At 38.6% G+C, this 22,001-nt stretch overlaps 1 protein-coding gene across 1 annotated transcript; it reads left to right on the top strand.

Annotated features, from left to right (window-relative positions):
- Positions 1-1,515: 1,515 nt before the first annotated feature.
- LOC127617616 (guanine nucleotide-binding protein G(I)/G(S)/G(O) subunit gamma-4) lies at positions 1,516-18,635 on the top strand. The gene is made up of 3 exons (XM_052089612.1): positions 1,516-1,901; positions 3,441-3,548; positions 15,894-18,635. The coding sequence occupies exons 2-3, from the start codon at positions 3,450-3,452 to the stop codon at positions 16,020-16,022; spliced, it is 228 nt and encodes a 75-aa protein (XP_051945572.1). The 5' UTR covers positions 1,516-1,901; positions 3,441-3,449; the 3' UTR covers positions 16,023-18,635.
- The last annotated feature ends 3,366 nt before the right edge of the window (positions 18,636-22,001 follow it).

The raw sequence follows: 22,001 nt of genomic DNA on the forward strand, positions 1-22,001 counted from the left end.
TATACTCTTCTGTTTGTCTATACTGTTCTATACTATACTTTTCTGTTTGTCTATACTGTTCTTTACTATACTCTTCTGTTTGTCTATACTGTTCTATGCTATACTCTTCTGTTTGTCTATACTGTTCTATGCTATACTCTTCTGTTTGTCTATACTGTTCTATGCTATACTCTTCTGTTTGTCTATACTGTTCTATGCTATACTCTTCTGTTTGTCTATACTGTTCTTTACTGTACTCTTCTGTTTGTCTATACTGTTCTATAATATACTCTTCTGTTTGTCTATACTGTTCTATGCTATACTCTTCTGTTTGTCTATACTGTTCTATACTATACTTTTCTGTTTGTCTATACTGTTCTTTACTATACTCTTCTGTTTGTCTATACTGTTCTATAATATACTCTTCTGTTTGTCTATACTGTTCTATGCTATACTCTTCTGTTTGTCTATACTGTTCTATACTATACTTTTCTGTTTGTCTATACTGTTCTTTACTATACTCTTCTGTTTGTCTATACTGTTCTATGCTATACTCTTCTGTTTGTCTATACTGTTCTATGCTATACTCTTCTGTTTGTCTATACTGTTCTTTACTGTACTCTTCTGTTTGTCTATACTGTTCTATAATATACTCTTCTGTTTGTCTATACTGTTCTATGCTATACTCTTCTGTTTGTCTATACTGTTCTTTACTGTACTCTTCTGTTTGTCTATACTGTTCTATAATATACTCTTCTGTTTGTCTATACTGTTCTATGCTATACTCTTCTGTTTGTCTATACTGTTCTTTACTATACTCTTCTGTTTGTCTAGACTATTCTTTACTGTTCTGTTCTAGTCTACAGTATTCTATACTGTTCTATATAATGTTCTCTTCTGTTTTTCTATTCAGTTCTAGTCCGTTCTATATTGTTCTTTACTATACTCCTCTGTTTGTCTATTCTAATCCATACTGTTCTGTTCTAGTCAACACTATTCTATTATTTACTGTTCTTTATTATTCTCATCTGTTTGTCTGTTCTATTCCAGTGTTCTGTTCAAGACTACACTATTCTATACTCTTCTGATCATCTATATTAATATGTTCTGTACTGTTCAATTCTAGACTATACTTTTTTGCTCTAGTCTACGCTATTCTATACTGTATTCTTCTATGTCGACGGTCTACTCTATTCTAATACTGCACTATACTGTACTGCTCTACTGTAGTCTACACTATTCTATACCGAGCTCTTCTATTCATCTATTCTTGTCTATACTGTTCTATTTAGACTATACTATTTTGATCTATTGTATTCTATTCTACCTGTTCTGTTACTATTATTATGTACTAGAATTATTATGTCCTACTCTACTCGGTTCTCAAACTTTTAGAAGTAGGCCACTTCCAGTAAGTCGCCAACTACATTTACCCATACGTGTCAAAACGTGCAGACAACCATCGTGTTGCGTCATTGAGAAGGTTTTAGAGGCGGTTACGTCATCTTGGCGACTGGGAGACCCGGTGATGTCAAATGAAGCAGGGAAGCCTCGGTGTTAGCGCTCCGCAAAATAACGCCAATTGATCTTACAATATTACCGAGCATCCTCGGCGGGTGATCGTTCTCCAACCCGCCACACTCCGCATCCACCGGGCTAGCTTCTTAAAGGCGGCGCTTCATCCTTCAGGGTTTGTGCGTCACGTCGAGGTTCCCCCTCACATCTGGGAAGACGCTCATGTACTGACACCTAATTAACCGAGGGAGCATCAATGCACACAGTGCGAACCGGAGAAATACTCGACGTTTAACGCGTTTGGTGAATAAACGGGAGTGGACGGTGGACGCTTTCCAGTCCTCGTTTGGGTGGAGTCGACCCCGTTTTTTCTGATACACTCAAGTCTGACCATTGGCATAATTAAGGTGGGTGTTATTATTCTGCATTGCTGTTTCATCTGGGATTTGTGAGATTGTTAGAAACGAGATATGCTGTCGTATAGGATGCAGGAATACTGTTGCGTAATTACAGGGATGTGAATGGCCACATTTATTGGCATTACTAAGAATTTAAGATGTGGTTTATGGGTAACGCGCAGTAATAGCTTATTGCTAGAGGGGAATATGCTTTGGCTGTAGATTCAGACCGCAGGGAAGATGGATGGATGGATCCCTCCCTGAGGTTTGGGAATGCTGGGATGACCGAGAACGAGAGCGAAAGATGGACGCACACTCTTGCTCTCTTGGGCGTTGAAATCCAGCGTCTGGAATGAATCCCAGCACATGTACAGTAGCCACACGTATAAAACCAAAACAGTATCACAATAAAAAGGCTTGCACAATTGCTTTTTTATTTTCTTTCCATAATGATGAATGCATTATTATTACATCATGAATTGAAACAAAGTATCTGCATGTTACTATTGGATTCCCCAAAATGTTGCAGTGAAATGGTTTTATTTTTGGCCACCATATCCAGATTTACAGTCAGGAGAAGTGTCTACTGTCTAAACTACAATACTGAAATAATTAGGTGTGTGTGTGTGTGTGTGATTTGAGGGTTCATGGGTGTAAACATGGCAACCTATTTTCTGTTGACCATGGCATGTAGGCCTACAGTATGAGCAAATTACTACAGTCGATAGTTTGCAAATCAATTGGAAGAATAATTGTGAGACAGAATAAACATAAATATTATCATGGCCTTCTGTAAATAATGTAGGCATATGATGAGACCCAAAGCCTTAGAAGGGATTACTTTGAGACTACTGTTGGTAACCATTACCAAAAAATTGTGATAGGATCAAATGGTAGTACCATAGTATTTACCTACCTGTCTAAATATCCATTGTAGTGCAATGGTACACTACACGGAAGCATATGCTTTTTTCAGCTGACGTTTTTAAATGCCCGCATACGTGCATAACCCTGACAAAAATCGAGAGTTAATGGTAAACTTGCAGCAAATTCGCCACTTGAGTGGTGGTGGTGGCAGCGTAGTGGGCCAAAGCACATAACTGGTAAGCAGAAGGTTGCTGGTTTGACTCCCACAGCCACCACCATTGTGTCCTTGAGTAAGGCACTTAACTCAAGGTTGCTCCGGGGGGATTGTCCCTGTAATAAGGGCTCTGTAAGTCACTTTGTATAAAAGCATCTGCCAAATGCATAAATGTAAATTATCATTTTCACATGCAAACGAGCTTTGCAGCAAATTGTCTATGGTTGCCAAAGGTTCACCACTAACGTCGAAGAGCTGCAAACTTCCGGCAAGCATGTGCGGCAAGTCACAGGCTCATTTGCATGTGAAAATCACGAGCGGCAAATCAACACGGGAAAGAAAACTGAGCCCATTTAGCCATTTCACCGGGTCTTCAATGGAAACCTGTTTATGTTGTTTACACTTCTCCGCACGCAAACTCCAATCAAAATGTCTTGACCTGAGTGTGTCGCCTCTTCTGTATGCAGGAGACAATCATGAAGGATGGAATGGCCAATAACAGCACCGCCTGCATCTCACAGGCCCGGAAAGCTGTGGAGCAACTCAAGATGGAGGCCTGCATGGACAGGATAAAGGTGTGTGTGAGTAGGATGTTGCAATAGGGCTCTTTTTTTGTGACCGCTCTAGTTGCAGCACTGAACGACTTTATCTAATGTTCGTGAGAGCGTCAGTTCTAAAGACATGCCAGTGCAAGTGGGCGTGGTTGGGAGTGTTTGCACTTAAACTGTGCGTGCATTGTTTGATAATGAAGTGGCGGAAAGGCCAATTTGCTATATAAGACGTTAGAGAAGCACGTCTAATCTCGGTGCAAAGTCTAAAATCAGGTCCTGCATTTGCAGTTTGGAGATTCCAGCAGTAGGTGGTAATAAAGCTCATCTCCAAACTCTTTGCGAAATTACATTTTAGGAGATTTGTGTTAAACGATCAATAGGTCATGGTTTATTTTTCAATTATTATTATTATTATGTTTATATTTATAATTGTATTTATGATCTAATTTGTATTGGTATTTTTCCACCTGTTGTCGTAGAGTGATTTTTAAGTCATTTTGGAAGAAGTTCGAGAGGGTAAAATAATTATATTTATAATTATTTTCAAATACTTTATTTGTTGTGCAGGTGTACCATAATAAACATACAGTATAATTTACCATATTATACTGTATGAACACTCTGCAAACGTTTACCAAGCAGGTTTTATTATGATGTAATGTAGGAACATTGACTCATTGATGGATATTATTTAATAATAGCGAATGTTTATCATTAACTTTGTACATCTTCCGGTGTGCCAACATGTTTGTGAGGCATCACGCACCTGCATCTTTGCGAAATTGGAGAATAAGATTTATGCACGAGTTTCCAAGTTGGAAGTCTGACTTAATTTTTCTTAGTAGGAAGTTGGAAATTCCGACTTTCTGAGTTGAATGGAGCGCACTAAATAAATTCAAATCCCGCTCTACATTTTTCCCAGTTGAATGTCCTGTTTCTCCCTGATATATGTCTGATTTTGAAAGTAAAATGGGTTGCTAACGTTATTTAATGTTGACTTAAAAGATGAAGTGTGTAATTTCTGCAACATAAAATGTAATTGCAAAAATAATACACTTTCCCAAACCCTTCTACCATCCGACATTGGTCGGTCAAACGGGTGGTCCCACCTCAAACTCACGCCACTTGGTATTCCAAAAGTTGACTTGTCCTGCCTGTATTTTATTCTACAAACTTTGTTTGGGGGGTTTTTCAAAATCGCTAAACCAGGGGGCTTGTGTAGCTCAGCACGTAAAGATGTTGATTACCACCCCTGAAGTTGGAAGTTTGAATCCAGGGCCTGCTGAGTAAATCCAGTCATGCTTTCTAAGCAACCAAATTGGCCCGTTGCTAGAGAGGGTAGAGTCACATGAGGTAACCTCCTTGTGGTCGCTATAATGTGGTTCTCGCCTTCGGTGGGGCGGTGGTGAGTTGTGCGTGGATGCCGAGAAGAATAGCGTGAAGCCTGCACACACGCTAGATCTCCGCGATAACGTGCTCAAGTCACGTGGTGAGATGCACGGATTGACAGCCAACTGAGATTCGTCCTCCGCCACCCGGATTGAGGCGAGTCACTACGCCACCACGAGGACTTAAGAGCACACTGGGAATTGGCCGTTACAAATTGGTGAGAAAAGGGGTGAAAATCCCCAAAACAAAATCGCTAAACTAAAACCAACGTTCCTAACACGAACTCCTCCTAGAGCCTTATAGCTGCATCCACCACACCCGACACAGACCTTCAGACTGTTCTGCCATAGTGTGCTATGACTTTTCTAACCGATCGGACGTATGGTTTTTGCACAGCAGATAATCAAAAACTGAACAATTTTACAGATTTACATTGACGGAATGTTCAAAATGCCGTACGCTCAAAAATTCAAATGTAAACAAACCCAAAAAAAGGCCTTAAATCTGCTTTTAGTTGATGACTGGCTGTTTATCTTGCCGTAATCTCTGTGAATAAACTAGTTTGAACTTTCAGACAAGGCTTGATCAAGCAAACATCAAAGTTTGTCTACAACAAACTTGTTACAATTAATATTACATCATCGTAGTTCTCTTTTAAAGTTTTGACTTATCATGGCGACTGCATTATCTGGTGATGTTTGTCAAGCAATGTGCTAATGTGCACGTTTAGAAAGACCAAAAGTCTGGAGCTGATTTAAAGAAGCTTGATGTGGCTATTAGCAGAAGTTACGTAGTGGTTTGGTTGAGTATCCCTTGGGACGGAGAAATGGGCGGCAACTGAGATAGAGCGAGTGTTTAGAGGAGATCATTCTCAGCTGTGCCCATATACTAGAGAAGGAAGGAAGGATTGGGCGATTTTACAGCGGTTTCTTATCCACGCACTCCTGATACTGTCTGCAATATCATCATTGTGCAGATGGCAAATATCTTCTGAATGAGATCAGATATCACCTCTGAATTATTTCTGCCATGGAGAATTATGGATTCTTTATTGATCTCCAAAAACATATTTATTGTAACTGTATGAACAGTGCTGGGTTATGTAATCTTCTGAAATGTAATCCAGTACTGATTACAAATGACACGGCTTTAAATGTAATCAGTAATGTAATCTTTTAAATATGTAATTAGGTAAATAGTCATTGCTTATTTTGATAAGTTTAATCATTAATTGTAAATGTACCAATTGTATCAAATGACACTCCTTTCATTAAACATTAGAAAAATATGTATTACCTTGTGTGACCCGGAGGACGAATCTCAGTTGGCTCCGCGTCTGAGACCGTCAATCCGTGCATCTTATCACGTGGCTTGTTGAGCGCGTTACCGTGGAGACGTGGCACGTGTGGAGGCTTCACGCTATTCTCCGCGGCATCCACGCACAACTCGCCACGCGCCCCACCGAGAGCGATAGCCACATTATAGCGACCACGAGGAGGTTACCCCATGTGACTCTACCCTCCCTAGCAACCGGGCAAATTTGGTTGCTTAGGAGACCTGGCTGGAGTCACTCAGCACGCCCTCGATTCTTGGGGTCTCTAGTTTCCTCCGATATGCCATTTTGAAGTATTTATCGTGAAGCGGCATGCTGTTAAACACAATGACCACATAAGTGTACAATAGGACAATTTTTCCTTTGAAATCATATATTAACTGTGCATTATCACATTGAGAATTAATGTTTTCATCCAAAAGCTGAAAGATTTTGCTTTCAGAGGCTTTATGTAAAGTTAGGAGGAAAATAAGTTGCATATCAAACTGTTCTGAGACCAGTGCAGACAGACAGCACACTGGAGGATGTCATTCACTAAATAGGGAGCAAGGGAGCATCCTATAGCTTTCCTAATCAGCCAAATGCATTCATGTCTAACTTCCGATTAAAAGTTCAGTTTCATGCTGCAGATGATGTTTGGATCACTCAACATGTTTGGCAGACACGGGACAATGATAATCAGTACTGTGGCACCCCAAGACAAGGAGAGGAAATCTTTTTATTCAGACCAAAACATGGGAGTGGGCAAAATGGGTCAAAGTTAAACTGAAGTTCTTCCCAAACTGGGGTATCCGCAAAGTTTTAGATCCTCAGTGACTGACTGTCATCTAGGCCACCTTCAGGGAGAGACAAAGAGAGACGTTAAGTAAGCGTGAGCTGGATTCAGAATGTTTAATACTCCGCAGACATCCAGTTCCCAAACAAAGGTCCTGTTTAGGCTTCTTACAGGACCAGACACCCCTTGGAGTGGCTGGGAGCATGTTTTAAGGGGATATCCATTAGCCCATCACTAACGTCAGCTGTGGGTGATGCCACGTTTGGAGGGCGAGCAGGTGGAAGTACTCTTGGTTAAGGATTAATCCTAGGCGGGACCTTCTCTCTTGGCCACGGGCTCCTCCTCCCAGCACTGGGGTGTCACAGTACATAGATTCAGAATGTATAATATATAATTTTATTTTAACATGGTTGGCAGCAGTGGCAGAGTTAGGGGGTGTGACCCGATTGGCCACCCCACTCGCAATTGCTGTTTTAGTAGTTTAGTTGTTTTGGTCATTTCTTTGGCACAATTGAGTTCTTTAGAGGTGAAATCAACCAAGGTCGCCAAACCTCTCCGTCCCGGGTGTCATTGTATCCACCCCTGATGATCTACTTTTAATTATTTACTGCTCATAAAAGTAAACGTAAACAAACGTATTTCTTTAGAATAATAATACAAAATTGTAAAATGATAAGAGTGCTAATAGAAAGTACGTTTTGATATCATGTCAACGTTTGTGTGTCATTTCTATGCCACTAGCGTCATCAATTAGTAATGTCTGTTTTCAAATAGGTTTCCCAAACACTCCCCCATTGGTCATACAAACCGATCGTCCCGCCCCCAAACTCATGCATTGAATGAGTCAATGTTACTGTGGTAACAGGCTGCTCAAACAAACAGTGCAATGTTTTGAAAGTGCTACAGAGTCAGTGTTGACATTTATGAGGGAAATCAACCATTAATTGTCTTAATTTTAGATGACTCTTCAAAATAAACTGATATAGTAAATATTTTAATATTTAAAAAATACATACAACACCTTACAATACACCTTATTATTGTAATTGTGTATTTACCACTAAGACACAAAGAGTAGAAATCTTGGTATCATCTGATTCCTGTGCTGCGTCTCATGTGCTCGATGAGTCTCAAACGTTCTCACAGCTACTCGTCCCCTTCTGGTTCAATAACACAAAGGTTGTTTTTATCGTTGTGTTGAGAGAAAACAAAGAACAATTGGATTAGCGGAGTCTCCGTTAGATTCATGAGCGTCATTTCTCGATTACCTTCCATAACACAACAATGGGTTTTGTAAGACATGAAGAGTATTTGTTTCTGTAGATCTGTTGGTGCTCTGTGGCGTATCTATACTAGATCTCTCACATTACAATGTGGTTGCTAAAGTGTTCGTAGTGTTTCATTTGCATGTTGCTATGCGGTTGCTGGGGTGTACTGAATGGTTGGTAACGCATTGATGTGTGGTTGCTAAAGTGTTCGTAGAGTTTCATTTGCATGTTGCTATGCGGTTGCTGGGGTGTTCTGAATGGTTGGTAACGCATTGATGTGTGGTTGCTAAAGTGTTCCGAGTGTTTCATTTGCATGTTGCTATGCGGTTGCTGGGGTGTTCTGAATGGTTGGTAACGCATTGATGTGTGGTTGCTAAAGTGTTCGTAGAGTTTCATTTGCATGTTGCTATGCGGTTGCTGGGGTGTTCTGAATGGTTGGTAACGCATTGATGTGTGGTTGCTAAAGTGTTCCGAGTATTTCATTTGCATGTTGCTATGCGGTTGCTGGGGTGTTCTGAATGGTTGGTAACGCATTACAATGTGGTTGCTAAAGTGTTCCGAGTGTTTCATTTGCATGTTGCTATGCGGTTGCTGGGGTGTTCTGAATGGTTGGTAATGCATTGATGTGTGGTTGCTAAAGTGTTCCGAGTGTTTCATTTGCATGTTGCTATGCAGTTGCTGGGGTGTTCTGAATGGTTGGTAACGCATTGATGTGTGGTTGCTAAAGTGTTCCGAGTGTTTCATTTGCATGTTGCTATGCGGTTGCTGGGGTGTACTGAATGGTTGGTAACGCATTGATGTGTGGTTGCTAAAGTGTTCGTAGAGTTTCATTTGCATGTTGCTATGCGGTTGCTGGGGTGTTCTGAATGGTTGGTAACGCATTGCAATGTGGTTGCTAAAGTGTTCCGAGTGTTTCATTTGCATGTTGCTATGCGGTTGCTGGGGTGTTCTGAATGGTTGGTAACGCATTGATGTGTGGTTGCTAAAGTGTTCCGAGTGTTTCATTTGCATGTTGCTATGCGGTTGCTGGGGTGTTCTGAATGGTTGGTAACGCATTGATGTGTGGTTGCTAAAGTGTTCCGAGTGTTTCATTTGCATGTTGCTATGCGGTTGGTGGGGTGTACTGAATGGTTGGTAACGCATTGATGTGTGGTTGCTAAAGTGTTCCGAGTGTTTCATTTGCATGTTGCTATGCGGTTGCTGGGGTGTTCTGAATGGTTGGTAACGCATTGCAATGTGGTTGCTAAAGTGTTCCGAGTGTTTCATTTGCATGTTGCTATGCGGTTGCTGGGGTGTTCTGAATGGTTGGTAACGCATTGCAATGTGGTTGCTAAAGTGTTCCAAGTGTTTCATTTGCATGTTGCTATGCGGTTGCTGGGGTGTACTGAATGGTTGGTAACACATTGATGTGTGGTTGCTAAAGTGTTCCGAGTGTTTCATTTGCATGTTGCTATGCGGTTGCTGTGGTGTACTGAATGGTTGGTAACACATTGATGTGTGGTTGCTAAAGTGTTCCGAGTGTTTCATTTGCATGTTGCTATGCAGTTGCTGGGGTGTTCTGAATGGTTGGTAACGCATTGCAATGTGGTTGCTAAAGTGTTCCGAGTGTTTCATTTGCATGTTGCTATGCGGTTGCTGGGGTGTACTGAATGGTTGGTAACGCATTGATGTGTGGTTGCAAAAGTGTTCTGAGTGTTTCATTTGCATGTTGCTATGCGGTTGCTGGGGTGTTCTGAATGGTTGGTAATGCATTGATGTGTGGTTGCTAAAGTGTTCCGAGTGTTTCATTTGCATGTTGCTATGCGGTTGCTGGGGTGTTCTGAATAGTTGGTAACACATTGATATGTGGTTGCTAAGGGGTTCTAAGTGCTTTTTTTAGAATGTTGCTATGCGGTTGCTGGGGTGTTCTGAATAGTTGGTAACGCATTGATATATGGTTGCTAAGGGGTTCTAAGTGCTTTTTTAGAATGCTGCTATGCAGTATTAAAAAAAAAGCAATAATAAAATTTATATTAGAATTAAGCAACTTGACATACAGATGTGTTAATGTTGAAAAATATTCAAAAGAACTAACATGTTTTTTCAACTTTTGAGGGAACTCGGTCCTAATTTCCACATATGTGGACATCATGTTTATCAGCGCGCTGACGCACTAACAATTTACTGATTTATTAAAGCGGCATATCAAACGAAACTAGAGACGCTACTCTTTATAAACAAATAGGTTTCAATCGAAAAACATACAATTATTTCTTACCAGATGCTCTTGTATTGGCGCTGCGCCCGTTGTAGCACTTCCTGGAAATCAACACCATGCTGTTTTGTCACGTGACGCGGTGCACCAGAATTTTAACCCTTTAAATGACAGTGTAGAGTCTTCCAAACAGTATTCACTCAGTTTTAATTTAGTTAAATTATGCATTTCGTATAGGGAAGCCAAAATACAACATCCACACATGTGGCCACGGGGTTGCACGAGGTTAAGCTGGGATAGAAAGATGTATTTTAACACTGAATGCATTAGTTGCGGGGCACCACGCGAGGGTCGGAGGTGTGAGCTTTTAATGCTTTTTGTGCCACAAACCGGTGATATTCGATACACCCTGATCCATAGCTGTTCTATGAAGACATATATGTCAAAGAAGTCAAAATCCTCGGGATCTAGAGACATTAAAAGACTCTTACGTGCTCAAGCCGACACACCCGATAGGGCCGCAGACCAGGGACTCAGTTTGGACGGTGCGGCGGGAGAGTTTCAGTGTCAACTGTTGAGTGTGTCGGCAATGCTGGCGATGATCGTTGCGGACTTTGAGGATCTGTAGTGGTGGTGGCATAGTGGGCTAAAGCACATGACTGGTAAGCAGAAGGTTGCTGGTTCAATCCCCACAGCACCCACCATTGTGCACTTCAAGCACTGCTTTAAACCATCTACTGTAGTGTTTGCATGGCGATGCCATGGTTCAGTGATGGGATTCCATGGATATACCAATGTGTTTAATATGCAATACCATGGAACATAATTAGACACTCTTTGCTACATTGCTGCAACACATTTGAAAATAGTTCATTTGCACTATTCAATTTTGAGTAGAATGCACCATTAGTGTCCCCCTTCACTCCAGAAGCTAGATGAGAGAGATGATGGGGAATGTCGTTTTTTTCAAAGTGATGTGTGTTTATCAGTGCCACTTTAGTAGCATCTGGCTTTTGAGTGTCATACACAGCACTGATGCACACTTCTCTACCCCTAACAGCTGCGTCTCCACCCCGGATCTCCTCTCACATGACAAACACTTAAATCCACTCTCTTTCAAATACTGCAGTCTGTGCATTAACACTCCACTGACCAACTAAACAATTATCATCATACATCAGTTCTATAAATATGAAGTTAATATCGAGCAGCTTTTCAGACCGAATATGGCTGCTTATTTTTCTCCATTTTAGTTCTGCTATTGAAAATGGCTCCAAACAAAACCAAAGCAGGATGAGCTGTTGTGTGTCACAAAGCGACGTGAACAACGAACGAGAAACACAAACAGTGAAAAGTTCAACTGATGTTAGAAATATCAGCAGTCTTGAACTTTATTTGTCCAATCAAAAATACTGCATCGATCAAGCTAATATTAAATGCGGATAAAATCATTGCTTAGTTTTTATACAGTGTGTTTGCATGGAGTTGAATTCAAGATTTTGCTGTTTTCGGAAGGTAATTGGTACATTAATTCACCAAAGTGGCATTCAGCTGATCACAATGTATAGTCAGAACATTACTGATGCAATAAACATCATCATCACTATTTGATAAGTCATTTTTGATCAAATCTAGACAGCAGCATCAATCCAACAACTTATCCTTGAGTAATCATGCTAAATTGCTAATTTGGTGCTTGAAAATCACTTGTCATTATATCAAACACAGCTGAAAGATATTTGGTTCATTAAATGAAGCTTAACATTGTCTTTGTGTTTGTTTTTGAGTTGACACAGTATGCAATAGACTGGCATGTCTGAAGGTCAATATTTGGTCAAAAATGCCAAAAAGGAAAGTCATTGTTTTGAGGAATGAAGGCGATACGATGCTTGATATTGCCAAAAAACTGCAGATTTCACACAAAGGTGTAACTACAGTCTTCAAAGATAAAGGACAACTGTCTCTAACAAGGACAGAAAGAGATGTGGAAGACCAGATGTGCAACTAAACAAGAGGATAAGTACATCAGAGTCTCTAGTTTGAGAAATAGACGCCTCACATGTCCTCCGCTGACAGCTTCATTGAATTCTACCCGCTCAACACCAGTTTCATGTACAACAGTAAAGAGAAGACTCAGGAGGACTTATGGGAAGAACTGCAAAGAAAAAGCCACTTTTGAAACAGAAACACAAAAAGAAAAGGTTCGAGTGGGGAAAGAAACACAGACATTGGACAACAGATAATTGGAAAAGAGTGTTACGGATCTTAACCCCATTGAGCTTTTGTGGGATCAGCTAGACTGTAAGGTGCGTGAGAAGTGCCCGACAAGACAGTCACATCTATGACATGTGCTACAGGAAGTGTGGGGTGAAAGGTCAAGTGCTACAGGAAGTGTGGCGTGAAAGGTCAAGTGCTACAGGAAGTGTGGGGTGAAAGGTCAAGTGCTACAGGAAGTGTGGCATGAAAGGTCAAGTGCTACAGGAAGTGTGGGGTGAAAGGTCACCTGAGTATCTGGACAAACTGACCGCTAGAATAACATGGATCTGCAAAGCCGTCATTGCTGCACATGGAGGATTTTTTGAAGTAGTTTAAGTAAATTTTTTTCAAATTATAATATTAGTGTTTCACATTATTAATGTCCTGAATATACATTTTGATCAGTTGAATGCCACTTTGATGAATAAAAGTACCAATTTCTTTCTATAAGAGCAAAATCTGTACATTACTCCAAACTTTTGGCCGCCTGTATATATAAATTAAGCGCTGCAAACGAACCCTAGTGGACTATTAGACAATTCTACAGAGAGGAGACCATGAGCCCATGCGGCCGCTGTGGGTTTACTGGCGAGTCTGTAATTACAGCACTGATGAAGAAACCCTTATAATTAACACACTTCACTCCGTGTGATTGAGGAATTAATGAAAGCGACGATCCTTCCGTCAAACTGGCCATTAGACTGCAGAGGAATCCCTAATTCTCTGTGTCCTCTTGTAGCCCAAACATCAACAAGGCAAACATGATCATTACTTGTGCTCATATTAAAGGTTAGGGATTTTACAAAACCCCTTATCTTAAGAATTACTTGTCACTTGTGCTACAGTCAAGGTATTACTTTACTTTATTTAGTGATCAGACTTCCGATTTTCACCTGGTGGAACGGGACTTTACCATTCCATTGACTTTACATTGAAGGAGGATCATAAATATCATAAAGACTTCAGGCCTTACGTGATAATGAGATACGAATCGCTGACGAAAGGCCCTTTCACATAGAAAGCGACGTAAATGACTGGCTGTATTATCGTGTACACGGTCTGAGGGGTGATTAGAAGGAATTGAGAGTAAAACAATTAATAATATTACCGGTTAAAGCTGAAGTATGTAACATTTTCAGTGTTAAAATACTAACTTCTATATTCCGTACCTCGTGCAACCCCGTGGCCACATGTGTGGATGTTGTATTTTGGCTTCGCTATAACAAATGCATAAATTAAATGAGTTAAAACTGAGTGAATACTGTTTGGAAGACTCTACACTGTCATTTAAGGGTTAATGTTCTGGTGCACCGCGTCACGTGACAAAACAGCATGGCGTTGATTTCCAGGAAGTGCTACAACGGGCGCAGCGCCAATACAAGAGCATCTGGTAAGAAATAATTGTATGTTTTTCGATTAAAACCTGTTTGTTTATAAAGAGTAGCGTCTCTAGTTTCGATTCGATATGCCGCTTTAATAAATCAGTTAATTTTTCGTGCGTCAGCGCGCTGATAAACATGATGTCCACATATGTGGAAATTAGGACCGAGTTCCGTCAAAAGTTGAAAAAACATGTTAGTTATTTTTCATTAAATCTGCTAATTAAAAAATTATATGATTGAATTGTTTGTTACTTTTACATACTAATAACATATTTTTATTTTGTATTTTTTTTATATTCTATTCTTATTTTCATATGTATTTTATTGTATTATTTATTTGATTTCTGAAGACAAGAACTGGCAAACATTATTTATAATATCACCCATCATTTATTTAAATAAAGATTGTATTTGTTTTGTTTTTATTTTATTTATATTTATTAATTATTATTTATTTTCTTTTTGAAAGAAAAAACAGGCAAAACTTTATTTAAAATAGCAACCATATCAGTAATTGGCCAAAATATCTAAATAGTTATAATACTTTGTTTTTTATTTAATTTAAATATTTTTCTGTTATGTTTTAAATTTTTGTTGTATTTATATATTTTTTATTTTTTATTTTATTTTTGAAGGGATAAAAGCAGACAAAGCATTATTTATAATAAAATCCATATCAGTAAATGATAAAAATTAAAACTGTTTGTTTATTTGTTTATTTTATATTTATTTTTAATTATTTATTTAATTTTTGATGGGAAAAAGCAGACAAAGCATTATTTATAATAAAATCCATATCAGTAAATGATAAAAACTGTTTGTTTATTTTGTTTATTTTGTTTATTTTTTTATTATTTATTTAAATTTAAGGAAAAAAACTATTTTAAACTATATTATTAATTGACCAAAACATAAAAAGTGTTATCATGTGTTTTAATTTTTTTTTAATATATATATATATATATATATATTTTTTTATTATTTTTTTTTTATTTTTAATTGTATTTTATTATTTGTTTAATTTTGAAAAAAGAAAACAGGCCAAATATTATTTAGAGTATCATCAAATCAGCCAAATATCTAAATGAGTGCTCAATGAACCATTGAGAAGGAGATGCAGGGAGTCTACACCTTGTGCAGGGTTTTGTTAAATGTATTCTGAGTGACTGTATTAGTGACTACATTAGTAGTTGCAATGAGCATTTATTTTACTGCATGAAACATGAAGTCTACCTGAGGGAAATGATTATTTTTAACAGACCTTTAAAGATCATAGAGAGGCCACGAGAATGAACTGCAGTTATTTTACACACGTTTCAGGGGAGTAAGAAACGTACTTTTGGACTGTGATAAATGTCATGTTTTGGCATGTTAAGGCAACATGACATTTACAAAGCAAATGTGTCCTCTCTCAAACTGTGTGTGCATAGACATATGCACACATATATACAGTATATACGCCATTATGCTAAAATGATGCTACATTAGAGTACACACATGCTGTGTATTAAAGGAAATGTTTTAAGACAATGGAATTGTCTTCTGTTGTCGTACCACTTCGCCCATCACATGACCTCGTCAAGCTGGAAACCGCATAACTGGATTCTGTAAATGGAAGTCACATGAATGAAATCTGGGGGAGGGTCATGAGCGTGCACAAAGAAAGGCCATTTATATGGAGCCGTGTGTGAATGGCAGAACAGTCTGTGCTGTTGTCTGCATTGTGTGCAGTTTATTTGTCATTTATTCTCATTCTGAACTCATGTTGACAGGTGTCCAAGGCTGCAGCGGATCTGATGGCGTATTGTGATGCACATATACGAGAGGACCCGCTCATCGTGCCCGTCCCCGCATCAGAAAACCCTTTCAGAGAGAAGAAGTTCTTCTGCACCATCCTCTGAGGCCGGGCTGCAGGTTCTGCTGCGAGGTTTCCACGTCCCTGGCTGCTGCCGTTTAGCGCGATTGACTGGCAGCCGCATCTGTTGATGGTTCGACCCCTCCTGACGGCCTGTGGGGGGGTTTTGGGGGGAGTCACTCAACTGGCAACCCAGTCAGAGCGTTTCATGTCTTGTTAAATAGGTTTGTTATTGCTTCGTATTTAGAGAACAGCCTTTCTCACTGCTTCAAGAGATGAGAGTTTGTTTTTTTTGTTTCGTTTCGCTTCATTTCAAGCCCTGCCAAGTGGTCATTTTGTAAGTATTTGGAAATGTTAATAAACTAGTCTTAATTGATGTACACTACACTAATGTATGGACACACTCGACTCAAATGTTTCTTGTCATCTTAAAAACCGTTGGATTTAAAGGCTTTTGCTTACATGCTTGAAATGAGTTTTGTAGACCAATGCAAATTGTGCCAGCGCTTGAATTTCTTTACAAAACTGGAGCGGATTGTGAAGGAAAATCAGCCATCGAGTCACCTCAGTATGAAGCACCTCATAAAGCTGGAATCTGGAGCATAAAGTGAAATGTACACTATGCAAGTACATTAATGCAGACGCAACCTCAATTTTGTGCATCGTTGTGTTATGAGATGTGTCAAATCGCAGTCATTACGCAAATAGGCATTGCAGTCTCGACGTTGCCACAAGGGGCGCTATAGCAAAATTGAGTTTTCTCTTTCTTGACAACAACTGTCATGGCGGAGCAACCGCTTGAAATATTGACCTATGATCATCTTATAAATATTGATGCTTCTGTCCTACCCACTCTGTACACGACTCGAATCGTTGTCTCCGGCATGGGAGGTGGGTGCGCTAACAAGGATGCTAAAGGCTACTAGCGTCAATCGCTAGTGCACCACTTTAGGTTAGAAGAGTGAGGTTTACACACTGCACAGCTATCTATCAGCTATCTACCACTACACTCACCCCCCTAAACCTCACTCCCATCCGGGTCACGGCACCATTGTGATGCTCCTGTTCTACCCGCTCCGTACAGGACTCGAATCGTTGTCTCCGGCATGGGAGGTGGGTGCGCTAACAAGGAGGCTAAAGGCTACAGTCCCTAGCGTCAGTCGCTAGTGCACCCCTTGAGATCAGGAGAGTGATGTTTACACACAACACAGCTATCTACCAGCTGGCTCCCGTTACACTCACCCCCCTTAAACCTCACTCCCATCTGGGTCACGGCACCATTGTAACCGGCTCTGGTCGCCCTGCTCTGAATGGGACTCGAACCGACGTGGGAGGCGGGTGCACTAACACCTCGTGAGATTTATATACATTGCACAGCTATCTATCAGCTGGCTCCCGTTAAATTGGCCCATAGTCCACAGTAATCCATCTTGCAATTGAATTCGTCAATCAGTCCGAGATTTATTACAAGGGCTTTTCTAAGGATACGTCAGACGGACGCTTTTGGAGCATCTCACTTTGTTTACGTCACGTGTCAAGCTAAACGTAGTTCCCTTAAAAGCTGTATTTTCGCTTACGCTGTAAAACAGGTGCTACTTTAATTTGACATTATAGCAACTTACCTAAATAATAACACATTTGGTTTTATGGCAGGGAAAAGAGAAATCTATCGCCCCCTTGAGGACTGATTTTTGATACCGTCACAGTAACGCATGGACGCACGTGTAGCATGTTCAATCGGGCCGCGTGTTGGCAGTGTGTTGGCTAAGCGCTAGTGTCTGCATTCGCGTACTTGCATAAACTATGTTTCTGGCCAACGGTTGGATCCTTTGAAGAAGCTCAAATGTAACATAGTTGTAATTTACTTAAAATTACTATTATAAAATTAAAATCAGATGACTGACTTTACTGATTACTTCATCAAAAAAGTAATCAAATTACTAGTTACTTTTAGGTTACTTTCTAAAAACACTTTCCCTTAAAAGATTGTTTTTCCGCTCAACAAATTTAAAATAATGTCGATTTATCCTCCTCGTTCATTGATTCATTAGGGGTCACACACACTTCGGGTGTCGCAAAATGCAACATAATTGCAGATAAAAACATAATTCATGTTTTAAATGTGTTTTACATAATTTACTTTAAATGACTTTATATGGTTTTACACATATTCCTAAAATAATATTTTATATTATAAAATATTATTTTAGGAATATGTGTAAAACCAAATAAAGTCATTTAAACTAAATATTGTAATTGAAAGGCAGTAACTGTATTATGATTACAAGAATTTCAAATGTAATGCGCTACACTACTTAAGTACTTTTAAAAAGTAATTACTTGGTAATTAGATCACTCTCAACTCTGGTTCTGATTTATTTGACTATTTTGGGCACATCATTTCGTTACATAATTCCCAAAACATCTATTTGTGTTTATTTGATACTTCTGATGACTGTTATTCTAAAATTAGAAATACAATTAATAATAAAGCATGAGTTTGTGTTTCCAAACTTTTGACTGGTAGCTTATCTGATTTTTTATTACACATCTTCTATTGACATCTTTCCCCCGTTACAAAATAATTATAGTTTTGATATTTTGAATCAAGGCAGAAATGTTTTTAAAGTGAAACGAGCCTTAAAGGGACAGTACACCCAAAAATGTAAATTCTCTCATCATTTACGCGCCCTCATCCCATCCCAGATGTGTTTGACTTTCTTTCATCTGCAGAACGCAAATTAAGAATTTTAGAAAGATTTCTCAGCTCTGTAGGTCCATACAATGCAAGTGAATGGTGACCAGATCTTTGAAGCTCCTAAAAGCACATAAAGGCAGCATAAGATTATTCCATATGACTCCATAGTAATCCATGTCTTCAAAAGTGATACGATAGGTGTGTTTGAGAAACAGATCATAATTTAAGTCCTTTTTTACTATAAATTCTCCTTCCTGCCCAGTAGGTGGCGATATGCATGAATAATGCGAACTGGCAAAAACAAAAGAACTCCTCTCAGGAGAGAAGAGTGCTTTGAAAGTGGAGATTTATAGTAAAAAAAAAAAACATGGATTAAACAACTGGAGTCTTGGTTACTTTTTTGCTGACTTTATGTGCTTTTTTGAGCTTCAAAGTTCTGGTCACCATTCACTTGCATTGTATGGACCTACAGAGCTGAGATATTATTCTAAATATCTTAATTTGTGTTCTGCAGATGAAAGAAAGTCAAACACATCTGGGATGGCATGAGGGCGAGTAAATGATGAGAGAATTTACATTTTTGGGTGAACTGTCCCTTTAAGCGTTTATTACTATATAACAGAACAGGTGTTGATACCTTGCTGAAAAATCAGTCAAATTCTAACCATGTGATTTTATAGTTTTTATACCCCATTTAACCTGGAAAATAAACAATATTCAGGATTTTTGTATGTTTTATTCAACTGATTATTTTGGGTTTGTCCTAGAGGTGTTTTCGTGTTTATCTGCTGTTCTGTGGATTATTCTAGACCGTACAGATGTGTTATCTGACAGACGCCCCATCTGGCATACAGACTGGTGTGGGACGCATATGACCGTAAGGACAAAGTAGATTATTACATTACAATTATATATATTTATCTGCACACGTCACCTTCATATTGAAACTGAGTTAGATTTACATTCGATTAAATGTCCGTTGAATTTGATCTTTGATAATGGGGGTTTCAATCTTTTAAATGAAACATTTAGTCTAATAAATCCACAATACAACAGGCCGTTTCATTCCCCCAAATAACCTCCATGATCATTATTTGTAACTTTCTCAATGGCCTTACTTGCGCCGGGGCATGTTTCACAATCGTTTATTTCATTTTATTTGCCTGTCCTGATATATACAACAAGGCCTTTGATGAAATGCCAAACGGAGAGCCTGTATGTTTATCTGCCGTGTGTGTGTGTGTGTGTGTGTGTGTGTGTGTGTGTGTGTGTGTGTGTGTTCTCTATGAGCAGTTGTGAATATAGAAAGAGGTCGTTTCTGAGTGCCAAGTACTGTGACTATGGCGTATCCTCTACACTGTTATTGCACAGGCTTTTTCCTAAACAAAACAACAAAAAAAGCACAATGTCAAATGTTTTTCTTTATATTACTGTAACTTAGTCTAGCCTTTGCTAATTTATACAGAACAAAAGTGTTATTATATTGAATGCACAGCCCCAAATTGAGGTGTTGCTTGTGTAACCTGTATTAAAACCCCTTTATAATGTGCTACGGTGGATGTTGGTGCAGTTGAGGGTCACTATTTGCCACGCAAACATTTGGCAACTTGCTAAAATCTAGATACAGTGTGTAGTAAAAAGTGTACAGATGTACATTTGATAGCTTTGCATGAGAAAAAACTAAGTAGGGTGATTATTTAAACATAATGTTGTGTTATAAAGCTTAAAACATGACTTTTTCTAAGACTTCTTATGCTTCATGTGTTTAATGAAGGTTTGTTGTCGGTTTTAGAGTGTGGAAGCTGAAAAAACCGAATGAATGGAGCCGAAGTGATTTCTACTGTATTACAAATAAATTCCCAAAACGTAAATGATGTTAAAAAATATTTTTATTATTATTATAGAAACATAACTTGCATGGACTCATATTTAAATATTAGAATTTTGAGATACCTTGTAATTGAATCAATGCCTAAATGTGTGGACGTGTTGGTGCTTTTCTGCACTTTTCTCTTTTAGAAGTCTGAATGTGTAGATCCGTGCAGATGTACAAATTAATAAACATTTCAAAACTGTCTGATTTCGATGTCAGTTCACCTGCATGGGCGTGAGCTTGTTGTTTCATTGGGATATCAAGGTCTGAAACTGAACCTGCATTTACATGAGATGCCGCTGGCCATCTGCACGTTACACTTGCTATAGTTTACTTCAATGTTGTTTCGACATCAGCTAGCAATGTCAAATGTAAATCAAGTCCATCACCGAAACATCAGCGCCACATTGAGTAAGAAATAACACGTGTAATATGTATGTGTACACGCATGTGTGATGCTGATAATTCGCCATTGTTGATGATTCATTGTCAGCGTGATATAGGCCTCAATGTATATAGAACCTTAATGCTTATAGAACGTTAATGCTTAATGTATATAGAACCTTAATGCTTATAGAACCTTAATGCTTATAGAACGTTAATGCTTATAGAACGTTAATGCTTATAGAATGTTAATGCTCAATGTATATAGAACCTTAATGCTTATAGAACGTTAATGCTCAATGTATATAGAACCTTAATGCTTTTAGAACTTTAATGCTCAATTCATATAGAACATTTATGCTAAATGCATGTAGAACTTTAATGCTCAATGTATATAGAACCTTAATGCTTATAGAACGTTAATGCTCAATGTATATAGAACCTTAATGCTTATAGAACGTTAATGCTCAATTCATATAGAACATTTATGCTAAATGCAGAACTTTAATGCTCAATGTATATAGAACCTTAATGCTTATAGAATGTTAATGCTCAATGTATATAGAACCTTAATGTTATAGAACGTTAATGCTCAATTCATATAGAACATGTATGCTAAATGCATGTAGAACATTAATGCTCAATGTATATAGAACCTTAATGCTTATAGAACGTTAATGCTCAATGTATATAGAACCTTAATGCTTATAGAACGTTAATGCTCAATTCATATAGAACATTTATGCTAAATCCAAGTAGAAATGTAATGCTCAATGTATATAGAACCTTAATGCTTATAGAACGTTAATGCTCAATGTATATAGAACCTTAATGCTTATAGAACGTTAATGCTCAATTCATATAGAACATTTATGCTAAATCCAAGTAGAAATGTAATGCTCAATGTATATAGAACCTTAATGCTTATAGAATGTTAATGCTCAATTCATATAGAACATTTATGCTAAATGCATGTAGAACATTAATGCTCAATGTATATAGAACCTTAATGCTTATAGAACGTTAATGCTCAATTCATATAGAACATTTATGCTAAATGCATGTAGAAC

Source organism: Xyrauchen texanus, chromosome 24 (assembly GCF_025860055.1).
Source record: "Xyrauchen texanus isolate HMW12.3.18 chromosome 24, RBS_HiC_50CHRs, whole genome shotgun sequence".
NCBI lineage: Eukaryota > Metazoa > Chordata > Actinopteri > Cypriniformes > Catostomidae > Xyrauchen > Xyrauchen texanus.